Source organism: Phascolarctos cinereus, unplaced genomic scaffold (genome assembly GCF_003287225.1).
Source record: "Phascolarctos cinereus isolate Bilbo 61053 unplaced genomic scaffold, phaCin_HiC Scaffold_726;HRSCAF=1367, whole genome shotgun sequence".
Taxonomy (NCBI): Eukaryota; Metazoa; Chordata; class Mammalia; order Diprotodontia; family Phascolarctidae; genus Phascolarctos; species Phascolarctos cinereus.
The window spans coordinates 269579147-269595627 of record NW_027556098.1 but is presented as its reverse complement, the minus strand read 5'-3'; the positions used below and the strand labels follow the sequence as shown (position 1 = coordinate 269595627).

Below are 16481 nucleotides of genomic sequence, written 5' to 3'. Positions count from 1 at the left end.
TGTGTGTGTGTGTGTGTGTGTGTGTGTGTGTGTGTGTGTGTGTAGGATAGGAGACACCCAATTAAAATGATTAGCCTTGAAGAGGCACATGGGTGACACAAAACTGATAGTTTGAACCTGAAACACCCGAAACCAATCTAGGCACACTGTTGCTACTATGACTTAGGTTCATCTGTCATATTCAGAGTCTGAACCAGGAAACTTTTTGCCACTTTCTTTGGACAGAAGTCAGGAGAGACCTGGACAATACTAGAGTTGGAAGGGTTCTTAGAAAGCATCTCTTCCAACCCCCTTCTTTTATAAATGAGGAAACTAAGGCCCATGGAGGGGAGGGGATTTGTCCAAAGATGCTGGCTTCTCTCTGTGTGTGCTCCAATAGAGCCAGCCTCTTTCCTGGAGTGGCAGCCCCATCCATGGGCTCTGCTTCCCTTACCCCTTCCAAGGAAATAATGAACCAGATCAAGCTCATTACATTAGTACAAGATCACACTTTAGTCCGACACACATTTGCATAAATACTTGAAAAGGATTTCTCTCCTTTAGGCGGATGTTTTGAGAACATCTGGCCACCCACTCTCCCTTATTACTTGTAATCTTTCAGGCAATGGAGTTTAATACTGAGGATATCATTGTCATCTTTTTAAAGACAGCTCAAGGGACATATTTAATGTCCCTTATTCTGAAAGAGCTTTTCTTTCCCTTCCCTTTCCACTAGAGGTAGATTATCTATGGGGGAAACCAAACAGATAGCAATTTGTTCTTCCTCCTTGAACATTTTTAGTCTGATATAGTCCTTTGAAAACAGATTGACACCAAGTCTATACTTAGGTCAGTAAGTGCATTTTTGCCTTTAAACCTATACCCTCTATCTGAACCCAAACAAGGTCCACTCAACAGCCTTTATGATCTGTGCCTTTCCCCTCCTCCCCGTTTTCATTTTTGTAGTCCCCAGGGGGCTGTGGCAATAGGAGGCCAGGGTGGGATGCATTGCCCCAACTAATGTTGTCATCATAGGTGGCTGCCCTTGTCCATTCCCCAGTACCATGTCCATGAGCATGAGGACCATAGATGTTTACTGGGTCACAGGGGGCAGGGTCGGTTTCCACAGGGCTTGGTGTCCTCTGGCTTCAGAGCCTTATTGCAGGTAGATGAGGCTTGGCCAGAGGGGTCCCTGCACTCCACTGTCCGCCTCTGCCAGCCAGACCCACAGGTGCTGGAGCATTCAGTCCAGTCCCCCAGCACCCACTGCACATTTAACAGGGGCTGGATGATGTTGGTGGTTGTCTTCTCCTTTCCTTTTGGTTTGAAGACCACATTCTTGGGAATAAAGAAGGTGTACTTGACTTTTGGGGGAAAGACCTCACTGGAAACAGTCAGCAGCTGGACAGTCAAGGGTTCTGGCAGTGGTCTGAAGCTCTGGAGCCGTTCGAGGGTAGCAATAGAGCCGCTGTACTTAAGGATGGTCCCCTTTAGGAGGATGTCTTGTTCCATGGCTGAGATGGCCAGGTCTCCATTGAGCAGGTACCGCCCATTGGCAGTCTTCAAGGCCAGATAGTTGCCGTCGTTCCGAACTCCCCCGTGGCTTCGCTGTTTCACATCAATGTTGGTGGCCCCAGCTGGAATGGTGACTATGTCATTGTATCCGTACCTATGGGGAGAGAGGGACACTTAAGGGTAGTGGCCAGAGAATCCAGACTGTGATTGTGGCCCAGGAATTAGAATGCTTGTGACTGCTGGAAAAAACATTTTCTCTCATACAAGGTTGGAGATGAGTGAAGAAAGCAAGGCATTTAGAAAAGGCTCAAAAAGTCCTTAAGAAATCAACTTTAGGGGCAGAAGGAATACTTGCCATTCAGCTTTTAAAGTTTTTTGCTTAATCTGGCAATTATGTTCCAAATTATTGAGTTGAAATTTTAGATATGTCTATCTCTAGCTAGCCCAGAGAGTAGGAGAGCAAGCCCAGAGAGCTTTGAGAAGCATCCTGGTGTTGCCAAACCTGCCACCTCTCAGTTTAAATGAGTTCTCAATAAATCCAGTTCAGTGCACTGGTATTAAACTTTGTTTGGCCACTTCAGCACATAGAGCTCAAAACCACATGGAAAAATCAGTTCCAGAGAACCATTCCAGAACCCTGTGAATATGGAAATGTCATTCCACCTCTGGATCAATCTGCTACTAGAGTTGGGATAGTGTCCACTTGGTTAATATTGTTTCAGGACAGGAACTAGTGAGATAAAACTTTCTTACAAGGAGGTCTGGATAGAATGTCAGGAGGTAGGGGTTTGTTGGGTGTTGTGATAATCCTCTGAGAAAATGTGGGAAAAAATGTTGAGGTGTAGAACTTGAGGCTGGTTGGATTAGGGTTGAACCTTTATTACCTCTCTCCTCCTTTCTTCCTCTGGGGAAGAATGGAGAAAGGAGGATGAGAACTATTCCAATTCTCTGTCTTTCTAGCCTGGGGAGGGATGTTGGGATAGGAGTGAGATAGATTGCTTAATCTAGGGCCCTACGATCCTTCAGTTCAAATGATTAAGGACTAAAACAAAATCACACAGAAGGATTTAAAGTCATTGCCAGGGAAAGCAAAAAATCCTTTGCTTCAGCTTTCTATTTCCTTTGGGCTTAGAAATAGGAGGAAACTCTTGAGCATGTTTGTCTTAGGCAGATTGTATTCCCTTAGTGTAGTGAAATGGGAGAACAGGATGGGATGGAGTGGGAGCAAGTGTAAATTTGCTAAGCAGGGTATCTTCAAATGTTTCTCAAAGACTCATTCACTGAGGACAATGAAAGAAATGTTTATGTGGCATCAATTTGCTACGTCTACTGATTTTCTTTTTTAAGTGGTTTTATTTTTCCTAATTACATGTAAAGACAATTTTTAACATTTTCAAAAAACTTTGAGTTCCAAATTTTCTAGTGATTATCTTAATAAGCTCTGGGTCAGCGTGGCATGTGGAAGGTATAACATACATCTCAAATATCGAGGACCAGCATTCCTGGTATGAGGCTCCCTGGCACAGTGATGGCTTTTAACTCCTCAAAATGCAAAAGGGAAAGAAAAATGGACCTGGGACCTTCCAAGAGAGTTGGGCTCTAGTCCTGGCTCTATCATTAATTAGCAAGCTGATCTTGGGTGAGTCACTTAGTCTCCCTTTGTTTTATTTTCCTCATCATACTTACCTCACGCAATTATTTTGAGAGTCAAATGAGACCATAGAAATGAACACACAAGCATTGTACCAAGTATTACACAAATGTGAGGTATTCTTATATGTGAGTAAAGTGCTTAGAGTTCTTAGAAGAGGACCAAAAAGAGATGTCTTCTGTGTTTTGATGAAACTAAGGGCTGCAAGCAGAAAGAATAGGACTCCCCATGCCAAAGATGGGACCACCTTCTGAAAGAATACTTGGAAAAGTCCTCATATTGCTAGGCCACTAGGGAGAGCATCCAAGGGTTCAGGCAATTGCTGTTCTCTCCTACTTTAGAAGTACAAAAAGGAAAGACAAAGGAAATCTGGGTCATTTTAGGGAAATGTATTTCAGAGGGAGTCCAGTTCTGCCTATGACCTAATTTCCCCACCTGGCCACTAATCTTAGGCATAAGAGTTTGGAGAGACTCACTTGGAGTGGTTGAGTGAGCCTGAGATCTTCCTGCATGAAGAGCCGCCGCTGCCCCCACACACGCCACACTTGTCCAGTTTCCTAGGGGAGTCTACCACATGATCGCAGCCAGCCTTGACACATTGGCCATGGACACAGATGGATAGAGTCTCTGGCCCACACAGGGTTCCATCTATCACCTGTAATGGGGAGAGGCAAAGAAAAGCAGAATTCGTGGTAAATCCAAAGGAGGCCAACTTAAGCATGGGGAGGTTTCACTTTCCTTCTGAATTCTGAGTCTGAGGATTCTTACTTTGGTTTCGAATACTTTGAACTCACTCCTTCCTCGAGCTCTGCAGAACAGCTTGCAACGGTCCCGGGGAGACACCCCTGCATACTTGGGGACCCACTGAAGGAGATTCCCATCATCATCAGTGAAGTTGTAGGCATTGTACTTCTCACATTGCTGCTCTCTGAAACTCTTTCCTAAAAAAAGCAAGAGGAAGGGGTTTGGGTGCTGAAGAGGATGTGGAATTCTGGGAACTTTTAGGGAGGACAAAACACTTTGAGGCTATATGGCCATTTGGGATACTACAACTAGGATTCACACTTTGGGTAGGGGACTGACTAGAAGACCTCTTCCATCTCTATAATTCTATGATTCTGTAAATTAAGAGAGAACCCTTGACCACCATCATACTCACGACTCAGTTGCAAAACTGTTCAACACATTCTTATTTATTAACAGCTTTGGGAAGATCTTCATTATTTCCATTTTATAGATGAATAGGTTACAAGGTTCAAATCCCTCTTCTCATGACCTCTTATGACCAGTGTGATCTTGGTCGAATCAACCTTTCTGGGACTCAATTTTTGCATACGTAAAATGGGGGGAAGGTGTGTTGCACCTGTTGGATTCTAAGGTTCATTTTAACTCTAAATTTGTGATGTTACTTAAGGAATAGGAAACCATTTGATAAATCTGAGAGTATACCACAAATCAAGGAGCTTCTCCCAGAACAGAAGATAGCTTTAGTTTCTCTCCTCCATACAGTCACTCTCGTAGTTTCCTAATCTATTCTCATGGCTCCAACTAGCACCTCCATGCCAACAATTCCTCAAACTATATCTTTAGTCCCGACCTCTTCTGCAAGTCCAATATTTCCAACTTTATATAGGACATCTCCATTTGGAATGTATACTAGACTTTGGATTCAAGATACTTAGATCACAGACCTATTTCTGTGGTTCTGAATAAATGATTTGTTTGCTTCTATTAAATAAGGGCATTGTACTGGATGACTTCTAATATTCTTTCCAGTTCTAACATTCTATATGATGGTGCTGGTACAATGGAAAGAGGACTGGCACCTTGAGCAAAAGATCTGAGTTCAAATCCCACCTCTGACCCTATCTTTGTGATCTTGGGCAAATCATTTATCTTCCCTGGACCTCAGTTTCCTCAACTGTAAAATTGCGGAGTTGGATCAGTTGGCCTCATAAGTTCCTTTCAAGCTATAAATCAATGATCTTAGGACCTCCAGCTCAACGTGTCCAAAACTAACACGCTTCTCTTCCTAAAGTCCCCATTTCTATTCACGGTACTACTATTTTTCCAGTTTCCAAGGCTGAAAATCTTGAGCTATCTTTGCCTTTTTTCTCTCATTTATCCCTCTTATTCCATCTGTTTGAGAAACAGTATGGCATAATGGGAGTTGGCTTTTGAAGCAGGAACAACTGAGTGTAAATTCTGTCTCTGACACATGTACAAATGTCACTGTAGGAAATTCACTCTCAGTCCCCCAGGCAACCCTCTAAGACTACCAGTTACAGATGACTTGATGGAGGAATTTTCAGCACCAGGAATTCCTCATGCCAATGAAGTCACAGGGGTGGAGCTCCTCCCTCCCCACCAAAAATAAAAGGTCATCTAGCCTCTTTTTCACTGCCTGAGTACAGGCCCTTATCACCATATACCTGAATGATTGTAACAGTCTCCTAGCTGGCCCTTCCAGCCTCCAGTCTGTCCTTCAGTCCATCTTGTATATGATTGCCTGACTGATCTTCCTAAAATACTGCTTTCATTATGTCACTCTCAGGTTGATAAGGACAATGATTCCTTATTGTCTTCCACCTCATTTACAAAGTCCTTGTTATAAAAACCCCTCTGTAATAGAGCCTTGATACTCCAAACTACACTCTCCTCTGCCAGAGTTGACATCAAGTCTTTAACGTATTCCATGCTCATTCCCACCTCCATGCCAACTCCCATGCCAGTCTCTCTCACCTGGAATACCTCTCCTCACCTTTCTACCTGTCAAAATGGCACCTATTTGTCTAGGCTCATCTCAAGTCCAATATACAGAACACAACGGTAGGAACTGGGAGAGACAAAAAGATTAAACATTACATGGTGCTTGTCCTTGTGAAGCTCATAGTAAGCACTTAATAAATGCTTGCTAACTGATGGACTCACAGTCTTGTGTATTATGGGATTAAAAGACTAACAAAAATTCCTCAGTCATGGAATGAGGGAACATAATACAAACGAGTGCACCTACTATAAAATAATATGGGAGAATGGTTTGACAGGGGTACAAAATAAGTACTATATCAGGTCTGAGGTGGGGAGGTATCTTTACTGACAGGGGGGCATCATAGAAAAGATGGCTTCCTTTCACAGAGTCCTTTGTTCCTGCCTGCATGATGGTCTTTCCCTGAACACCAACTGCCCTTAGAATCTGTACCACACACTTTGTTAACTCCTCATTCATCATATGTGTTGTGTCTTATTTCTCCTACTGGAGAAAGGTGGGGAGCATGTCCTGTATTTCTTCTCTATCCCCCATAATACCTAGCGTAGTAACAGGCACATAATATATACTGAATGGCAACAGAATTATTCATCTGACCTGCTCCTCAGGCTACTTCCCACTCTGTGTATTTTTTTCCTATATAGCATTGGACATATTCCACATACCAGGCCAGGCAAATTTCCACAATGCCATACCACTGGCCAGGGTTTCTAAGAGTAAAAGTCACTGACAAACCCCCTTCCTTCTTAAAAAAATGCAAAACAATGCAGCAGCAGATGACTGATTGCCTCTGGAGACAGACCCTTTTTACCCTCTGTACTCAGGTAAATCACTCCTAAAGTTCTGTCTATCTTCTAATGTTTGTTAATATTTCTAGGAAATCAAGAGGGAAGTAAATGTGGGGTGACTATGGGGAAAAGGACTGATTTTCTCTCTCTTTTCCCCTCCCTCTTCCCTCTCCCCCATGCTATTGTCCTTTAGTACTGTTCCCCTATTCAAGTACACTTCCGTGCTTTTTTCCTAATAGGTACCAAGGATAGGAATGTGGCCAGGAGAGGTAGAATTGTCATCTCTTCACTGGAAGGCTCAATCAGGTCCATACTATGGACCCAAGGGAAGATGGTCAACTATTCTCAGAAAGAATGTGAGTGACAGACTCAGAAATCCTCCCTCTGCCCTGGACTGAGTGTTGGCTGGTTAGTCATTGAGGCTTTGGCTCTAAACCCTCTGTGGAAAGTCTTTCCAAACTTACAGAGGGGGATTGGCAGCCACAAGATGGGTTACTATCCTAGCCACTCCATAAGAACAGCTGGGGTTTGGAGTGACCTTGTTGTCTGGACAGCTTTTCAATGCCCTACGTCCTCTCCCCCTCAGCCCTTTGTTAGATTTTTTTCAGGGCAATGTCTGGTCCCAAGAAATTGGGTTTCCCGAGTTTCCTGCAGCTTGTTTCCATACTTGGTGCCTTCTTGTAACCACTGATGTCAGGACAAAGAACCCTTTCATCTCAGGCTTAGAACTCCATTCCTGGAGACCTGCCCCCATTGTGCTCCTGGTGATATATAGCAGGAGCAGCCCCTACTACGAGCATTGCCTGTAAACAGCCAGTTACCATCAGGTGGACATTCCTCAGTGTGGCAGGACCGATACTTGGCTCTCTGGCCCATGCAGTACCGGCCTCCATTCCTCGGCTCAGGATCCTTGCAGTCTCGGTAGGAGAACTGAACTCCTCCTCCACATGTTCGGGAACACTCTCCCCATGGTCCCCATGGGGCCCAGCCTCCATCCACGACAGGCTGCAACACAGGAAACCTTAGTGAGTCTGGTACAGAGGCAAGAGGCTTGAATTCTCTGTACTAGGTCACATACCTAGTGTGGGCATGAGGTCTCCTGAGTCTCAGCCTAGTTACTTGGGAAATCTTATATCTAAGTTGCCGTCTCTAGTGGAAAGGTCGCCCTGATGGATATTCTAGGAGGTGTTGATGGGACGGATGGTGCACTTACAAATGCTTTCAGTTGAGTCATTGACCTCTGAGACCCAACAAACACTTGTGTGTATCTAAAAGGACTAGTCTTAATACAATATGGCCTCTAACTGTTGGAGGCTGATAGCCTAAAGTTTCTACATGGCACCAATATCCATAAGGCCAAGCCACTGGTCAGAATTTCCAGGGATTCTTTTAGGGTACAGAGTTCAACCCTGGCAAAAGTTGTGCAGGAGAATGTCTCTGGGATTGGTGGGGGCAACGAAGTAGATAAGTATCCAAAGTGCAGATGATGTGTAGGCTTAGGAAATTATATGAAATGGCCTGACTAAATAGGCTGGTAAAGTGTGGTGCATAAGACACTCTGCAGAGCTGCACCCTTCTGGGTTTTCCTAGATTACTCCTATTAGATCAGTGTGTAGAAGCAGGATGTAAAACTAACTGAGGCTGAATGATGAAAGGGACCAGCCCAGTGAACTCCAAAAAGGGCTCAGAATGAAAAGGAATAATCACACCAGACATTTGTATAGTGCTTTGAGGTTTCCAGACTTTTATATACTGGGTGGCCCAAAAGTCTTCTTGCAATCTGAAGCTATAAGACCTTTGGACCACCCTGTATTATCTCACTGAATTCTTTACAACAGCCCCATAAAATAGGTACTAGAGGCATTATCATCCTCATTTTGCAGATGAGGAAAATGAAGATCTAGGAGTTTATTGGCTTGCCCAAGATCACATAGCTAGGAAGTGTCACATCAGGGCTTCAAAGTCAAGTCTCCTGGGTTTGATTCCAAAGTTTTTGTTTTGTTTTTTTCCTTTTCTCTTGTCACAGCTACCTCCCAAATATAAGAAACCTCATCATCCTAAGGTAGAAGAAACTGTGCAAAGAACAAAGAAATTAAAAGCCTCATTTGTACTGGGGAAAACGTATCCTTCAAGTATGTGTAATCCTGGTGACCTGCTTTCTCAAATCCCTCAGTAGGTCTGGAAAGTCTTTCTTCTTCTTTACAGGGCCCTATTCTTCTTGTCTATTTCAGATGCAAATAACAGACACTTGTATCTAGATGTAATGCTTCTGTTCTAACTGCAGGATGCCTGTCTTAAACTGCAAGTGGTCAGGGAGTAGGGATCACATCTGTGTGATCAGCTTAGTATTATGTACGTGTTATCAGATGCTGGAGGGTAGTGGAAGAAGTGTGGTATAATGGAAAGAGAGTTGGTCTTAGAAGTACAAGAGCTGGATTCAAGTCCAGCCTGCCTCTTTTACTTAGTAACTGGATGAGCATGAGCAAGTCTCTAGACTTCCCTTAGAGGCAGCTAGGTGACTGAAACACAGGACTGGGACTCAGGAAGACCTGAAGGTCAAGTCAGAAATAAGCTGCATGACTCTGAGCAAATCACTTAGCCTCTGTGTCCTTATCTGTAAAGATGAGAATCATAATAGAACCTACCTCACAGGATTGTTACAGATGCAAAATACTTTGTAAATCTTGAAGTGCTATATAAATATTAGCTATTATTTTTAGGCCTCAGGGCTAGCTAGATGGGGCAGTGGATTGAATGTGGGGCCTAAAGTCAGGAAGACTCATCTTCCTGAGTTCAAATCTGGCCTCAGACACTTACCAACTGTGTGACCCTGGGCAAGTCACTTAGCACTGTTTGCCTTAGTTTCCTCTTCTGTAAAATGAGCTGGGGAAGGAAATGGCAAACTATGCCAAGAAAACCTCAAATGGTATCATAAAGAATTAGACATGATTGAAACAACTGAACAACAACAATCAGACCTTATTCTCCGAGCCTTGGTTTTTGTCATCTGAAAAATGGGGATAAAAATATCTGTACTACGTATCTCACCCTTTGTAAATCCTAAGATGCTGTATGAATGTGGGTTATAATTTACTATAAACATCTGGAGGCCCACCTTTTTTTACTAATGTGATCCTGAGTAGCCTCATTACTCACCTTTGGCCTCATCACTTCCTCTTCAGGCAGACAGCTACCATCCCAACATAGATGGCCATCTCTGCAGGGTGTTCCATCAGCCCAGGGCAGGCTGCCATTCTTGGTGTGGCAGAGTGGTTCCGCAGCATCTGTACGGCACCAGAGCTGGGCACAGATGTCCTGGGCTGAGGTGTTGGGACAGTGGCGGAAGCCTGGTCCAAAGATCTGCTGGCATTGCCCGTCCAACTTATAGAGGGCCTCACGGCCTGGGAGGTTGGAAGGTAAGGGGATAGCTGCAGTTGGGGCATCTAGTAGGCAATGACCTAGTTGGAAGAGAAAGGAACAAGACTTCAATAATTCTCTACATCAAATACAAATTCCTAACTATGGACTTCCTGGCTTCTTTATTACCAATAATGTTTTCCTTCTCCTCTACAATTGAATTAACACCAATTCTTTTTTTTTTTTAAGGCAATTGGGGTAAATGACTTGCCCACTGTCACACAGCTAGTAAGTGTCAAGTTTCTGAGGCCAGATTTGATCTCAGGTCCTCCTGACTTCAGGGTCGGTGCTCTATCCACTGCGCCACCTAGCTGCCCCAGAAATTAACACCAATTCTTGATCATCTACATGCATATCATCTACTTTTTTTGGATCAGCAGTAAAGTCATATTTTGAGTTGACTTTCTTGTTCCACTTGCAGCACAATTCTCAGACATTTCCCTGCTTCCCCCAGTCCCTAAGCCCTCCCAGCTAGTTATTGTAAACCTAGGTAATGAAAGGTAATGTTAATATTTAATCTTCTTTAAATTTCAAAAGGCAAGGTTTTTTTCCACTGATGCTTATCTCAAACCCTTTTATACCTTATTTAACAAAAGGTGTTCTTGAGGGACCCAAAAACCAAACCTAACACAACAAATCCTCAAACCCATCTTCTAGTGGCCAGCCTTCTGGTGATCTGGGCCAACCTTCAACTTTTTTGAAATTGGCCTGATGCTCATATGATAGACATTTGGCCCTTCCAGCTTGGGAGACTCTTTCTAGAGCTTATCTTTCCCTGGATGTAACCTTGGAGAACTTAGCATCACCTTCTTGTCATAATTGGGATTGAAGTAGGACTTGTGTAGAGGGATATTAATCTCAGTAAAAAATAACAAATATAATTTGCTGGGAAAAAATAAGTCAGACATCCTATAGTCAAAGAAATACGACATTTGGATTATTAGGAAGTAGTGTCATTGCTCCCCTCTACTAGGATAGAGAAGCAAGGGTTATTGATGTCCTATCCCTATTTACGTGTTGGAATTCTTCACTCATTCACATGAAGCTTCTCCCTAAATCCATAACTTTCCCTATTTTGTCCTCCCATTGTTTCATTCATTACATAGGCTATTGCCACCGTTTGGGCTACCCTTCGCACTGTCCTTCAAACTCTGCTCAACACTCACCTTCCTCAGGGAGCTTTTCTGGACTCATTTCCCCCATTTCTCATTTCCCTGTAAGTGGCACATTAGCCTTGGAGTTTGGATTGCTAGAAGATAAGGGTAACTAGACAGTAGACCAGTAGTAGCCCTGGGGAGGGGTGGACGGAAGCATGATTTGATTCAGATCTCTAAAATCCCTTCCAATTCCAAAATTCTATGATTCTTTGACTCCAGGGAAGATTCAGGTCGAAGGCTTTCTCTTGTGGCGAAAATTCTAGGTGTCACCAGCTCAGAAGAAAAGAGAGGTAGTTTAGGTGATGCCTACCATGTCCTCCATCCAGGAACTCTGTGATATATTTGGCACTACAAGGAGACCAGGGCACTGTCTTGTTCAGGTGGACAAAGAGAGGAGCCATCATGTGGTGCTTGCCCATAGGCCCAAACAGTCGCTCACAGGTTTTGGAGTCGTCATGAGGCATGCTAAGGACATGTCCTAGGGAAAAAGACACATCGCATTAGTTACATGCCAGTCTCCCAATCTCCATCCCTGTCCTGTCCCCAATCTGCACATACCATCCCATCCGACCTTAGGGTACTCCCCCTTAGTGCAAACCCTTCGGGGGAGCTGAGCTTAGTGGAAAGGCTGTTCATCAGTTTTACAACTGAAGTTCTTACTGCATTAGACTGTGAGCTCCTCGAGGGCAGAGACTTTCTTATGCCTTTCTTTGCATCCCCAGGGCTTAGCTAGTGCCTTGAACATGGTGTTTCACAAATGCTACTTGATTAGTTAACTGAGTGACTTATTATCACAGGTGAAAGCTGTCTCAGGATCAAGTTCATCCCTTTCTTACCCTGTCTCAACAATATTTTCTGGCAGCATCATAGCCCTAGAATGTTTTTCCCAACCCAGGTTCATAGTGGATCTTGAGATGCTACCTGCTTCAGTATGCCTTCTGGGATTACTTAGAAGAGAAGCATTGATTTCCCACTTCAACTCACTTCACTCTGTCTTAAAAATACACCTCTTTATTCATCACCCTGAAAAAAAGCCTTTATGGCTTTACTTGTGTGTAATGTTAAAAATTTCACTTATTTGATTACACACATACTTGGTATGTGTCTTGTACCTTCCCATTTATGTACATGTTGTCTTCCTCATTAGAATGTAAGCTCCTTGAGGGCAGGGACTATTTTTGCTTTTTATTTATATCCCCAGAGCAATAAATGCTTGATGATTCATTGCTATGAATCTATAGTTTTCAAAAAAAATTTTTTTTTACAGCTAGAAGGGACCTTAGAAATTATCTAGATGGTACACACATATAATACCTGCTACTGGGATTGTCTGAGCTGCTGTGTAATTGGGTATCTGCATAAAGTCCAGTACCATTCTAGTGAGTTTCTGGGAGTGGACAGCCACTAAGCTACCTAGGTAAGGGCAAACTGGCTTAGGTCAGAAACAGAGTTAAGTCAAAGCTTTCAGACCAATAGGCAATGGGATTGGGTCTACTGAAGTCCAGCCTGAATGAGGCTCAAAATCTCAAAAAAAAAATGCATTATCTAAGTCAACTTCCTCCTTTTACAGATGAGGAAACTGAGTCATAGAGAGGTGAGTAATTCGCTTAAGGTCATACAACTGGTTAATGGCAGAGCTGGGATTCAAATCTAGGTCTTTTCCTTTTTACTGAGTCTTTCTACTAGAATGTATTGCCTTTGTAGCTATATGCATATCCATTTGTGTTTGTCCATACTAGTCTTTTGGTCTTAGACTGGGAGTTCTTAACTTGAAGTCAGTGAACTTTACACACACACACACACACACACAACACACACACACGTGTGTGTGTGTGTGTGTGTGTGTGTGGATATATATATATATATGTATTTTTTTTTCCTTATAACAATATTTAAATATGATTGGTTTCCTTTGGGGTGTTGTTCGGTCATTTGTTACTCCATGTAGGTTTTCTTGGCAGATACTGAAGTGGTTTGCTATTTCCTTCTCCAGCTTATTTTACAGATGAGGAAACTGAGGCAAACGGGTTAAGTGATTTGCTCAGGGTCACACATCTAGTGTCTGAGGCCTGATTTGAACTCTGGAAGATGAGTCTTCCTGACTCTAGGCCTGGCACCCTAGCCACTTTGCCACCTAGCTGCCTCTCGGTTTCCTTTGTCATCCTATGTATTTTATTTTATGCATTTAAGAACATTCTTAAATGTCCAGAAGGGATCCAGAAAAGGTTCATAAAACTTCACCAAAGTGCTAAAGGGATCCATGACACTATAAAAGTTTAAGAACCTTCATCTTAGACTGAGGCCCTCAAGTGATCTGTGCTCCTTCAGCACATCCCCTTGATTCAAACAAGGCCCACCCTAGAGCCATACGTAAATATGTGCTCCGATAGCTGTGTGACTCTGGGCAAGTCACTGAACCCCAATTGCCTAAAAATATATATCTATATATCTACATATCTATATCTATATCTATATGTGTGTGTGTGTGTATGTGCTCTGAGTTCTCTGATAACAATAATCTGGTTGTGGCTGAGCAGGAGGCCTATGATTTCCTCAGTACATGGGACAGCAGACAGCAGATAGACCAGGAAGCCTCCTCTATTGCTATAGCTGCTACTTCTCTGCAAGAAAAACTCACCTAATTCATGAGCCAGAGTGTAGGCAGCCTGGAGTCCCTCATCCTCGATCACAGAACAGCTCTTGTCTGGGTCACATATAGTTCCAATGTCGGCCACACCCAAGGTGTCACAGCTCTGTTGCCCACAGAAATCCTGGTTGGCGGGAAGACAGTTTGTAAGGAAGACACTCTCACGGAGGGGCAGCCAGAAGAATGTTAGCCCCTTTACTCTCCTGCTTAGGGCTTCTAACCCAGAGAATACTTGTACAGTGACTTATAGAGCAATTTGTATTTTCTAAACTATTCTCGTAGAAGCTGAAGAGTATTATTAGCAGCCTATTATTCCTAGGTCTTCTACTACTTGAATCCCATGATAGAATCTGATATTTAGAGTTAGAAGGCACCTTTTAGTTCAAGCTCCTCATTTTACAGATGAGGAAACTGAGGCTCAGAGAGATTAAGTAATTTGCCAGTTAATGAGAGAGCCAGGATTAGAACCTACTTTGGTGTATTTTCCCAGTTATACCCAGACTCCTGCTGTTTTTCCTTAGGGATTCATCAGTCATCAAGATGTGGAAGGATGATGGAGTTCTGGATGATGTAAGAGATGACGCAGAGATTTCTACTTCCTTCTCAGTGAAGCCCCAGGGGCCAGCACAAAAGTAAACTCAATTTTTCATACAAGTGAAATCCTTGGTTTTCTTGATCACTTTAATTGCAATGACTACAAATAGAGGTCAGCCTCCTTTTCTAGAGCCTCTGAACGAGAAAGGATGTCAGCGATCATGTCGTCTACACTTGAATAAAATTCCTCTTCCCAATACACTCCGCAAGTAGACAGTCAGGCTCAGTTTGAAGACATCTAGTGAAGGAAAAACTGCTACCATCCATGGAAACCCATTCTGTTTTTGGTTGGCGCTCATTATAAGGAAATTTGCTTTTCTGCAAAGTCTAAATCTGCCTCTTTGCAACCTCCATTCACTGCTCTTAGTTTGGACCTGTGCAGTCTCATTATTGAGGCCCTTCAAATAATTGAAAACAACTATCACCTCACTTATCCTGGATGCTTTTGCTATCTTAATGGTACCTAAGACGGATACAGCTTTTTGGATCGCCACATCACATATTACCTCATTAAGCTTATAGGACATGGAAACTCCTAAATCTTTTTTCATAGGAATGGCTGTCTAGCCCACATCTTTCCTACTTTTCACCTTTGTGGTTGATTTTTCAGTCCCAAATTTTAAATTTATTTTGGGGCAAAGAGGTGGTGCTATGGATGGAGCATGGGCCCTGGAGTCAGGAGGACATGAGTTCAAATTTGTCCTCGGGCATGTGAGCCTGGGCAGGTCACTTAACCCCAAGTGCTTCAAAAAAAAAAATTTCTGTTGAATTTCAACCTAGATCTGGTCCAGTGCTCTCTAGCTGGTTGAGATTTTAAATTTTGGATCCTGAATTTGTCTCACATGCAAATGCCATCAATGTATTTTACTAAGTGATTGACAAAAAGCAGTAAATAGCATAGGGCCAAATACAGATGCATAAAGGCACGGTACTTGGAAAACTTTGAAGCTGACATCAAACTATTAATGACTACTTTTTAGGTTTGAGCATCCAACCAGTACAGAATCAATCCAACTATATTATTAGAATAATTAGCAGAAAGAACATGGGGTTTGGAACTAGAGGACCTGGGATCAGATTCTGGCTCTGTCACTTGCCTTTGTCTTTTTGACAAGTTACTTCTCTGGGCCTCAATTTTCTCATTTGCAAAAAATAGAGAGGGTTTGACTAGATGACTTCTAAGATCTTTCCCAGCCCAGAATCTTCAATCCTGTGTTCTAACCCACATCTCTCCATCTTGATCTCAAGAAGAACAAGAGTCTCTGTCAGATACTTTGTTAATATCTAAGTGATATCATCCAAAGCATTCCTTTAATGCGCCAATCTATACTTTGATAATTCGGTTGAGTTTTGATCTTATCACCATGGGTACTCCCTCCAGCAGTAGAGATCACAACCTATCCATGACTTCTTATGCTATGTAGTTCTTGTCCATGTCTTTCTGTATATCCTCCATGGTGGGGGGGTGGGGGTCATGCGGTATCTATCATATCACGGGCCTACAGGCAACAGGCCCCCTGGAGGCCTTCCTGTAAATTTCTTGTCATTATATGACTACCAGTGGAACACACAGGCTGTCCATCAGTTACCCCTTGTTCTTGGTACATGACTGCCCTCCTTTTCTTATGGCAGATTTCTTTGATGATTTTTTTTGATTTGCACTTTTTCATTAGCAATATGCTGAAGCTCATTTATGTTCTCCATCTCTATTGCCTTTTGGGTGACCCACAAATTTAATTTTTCAGAGACTATGGTATCCTATAATTAACAGTCTTAAAGCATCACCTGAAGAATATTGGTTTTGGTAAAAAAGCTGGGCCTTTGTTTTAGGGAGAAGCTTGGCATTATTAAAAAGCATTGTAGAATGTTTTAAATGCAATGCAACTCATTTCCTCCCTCCTCTTTAGATCTGTACAGTCTGACCAAGCTAACTATCCTTGTGGACCAGCACTATGGGTCATGC

General features: G+C 42.9%; 1 protein-coding gene across 1 annotated transcript in view; it reads right to left on the bottom strand.

Moving 5' to 3' along the window:
- Positions 1-468: 468 nt before the first annotated feature.
- ADAMTS8 (ADAM metallopeptidase with thrombospondin type 1 motif 8) overlaps positions 469-16481 on the bottom strand; it is a 29037-nt gene continuing 13024 nt past the window's right edge. Inside the window, 7 exon segments of the mRNA XM_020963811.2 lie at positions 469-1648; positions 3622-3800; positions 3914-4086; positions 7525-7708; positions 9860-10161; positions 11588-11755; positions 13916-14048. Of these exon segments, the coding sequence (XP_020819470.1) occupies positions 1081-1648; positions 3622-3800; positions 3914-4086; positions 7525-7708; positions 9860-10161; positions 11588-11755; positions 13916-14048 (1707 nt within the window). The 3' untranslated portion in view covers positions 469-1080.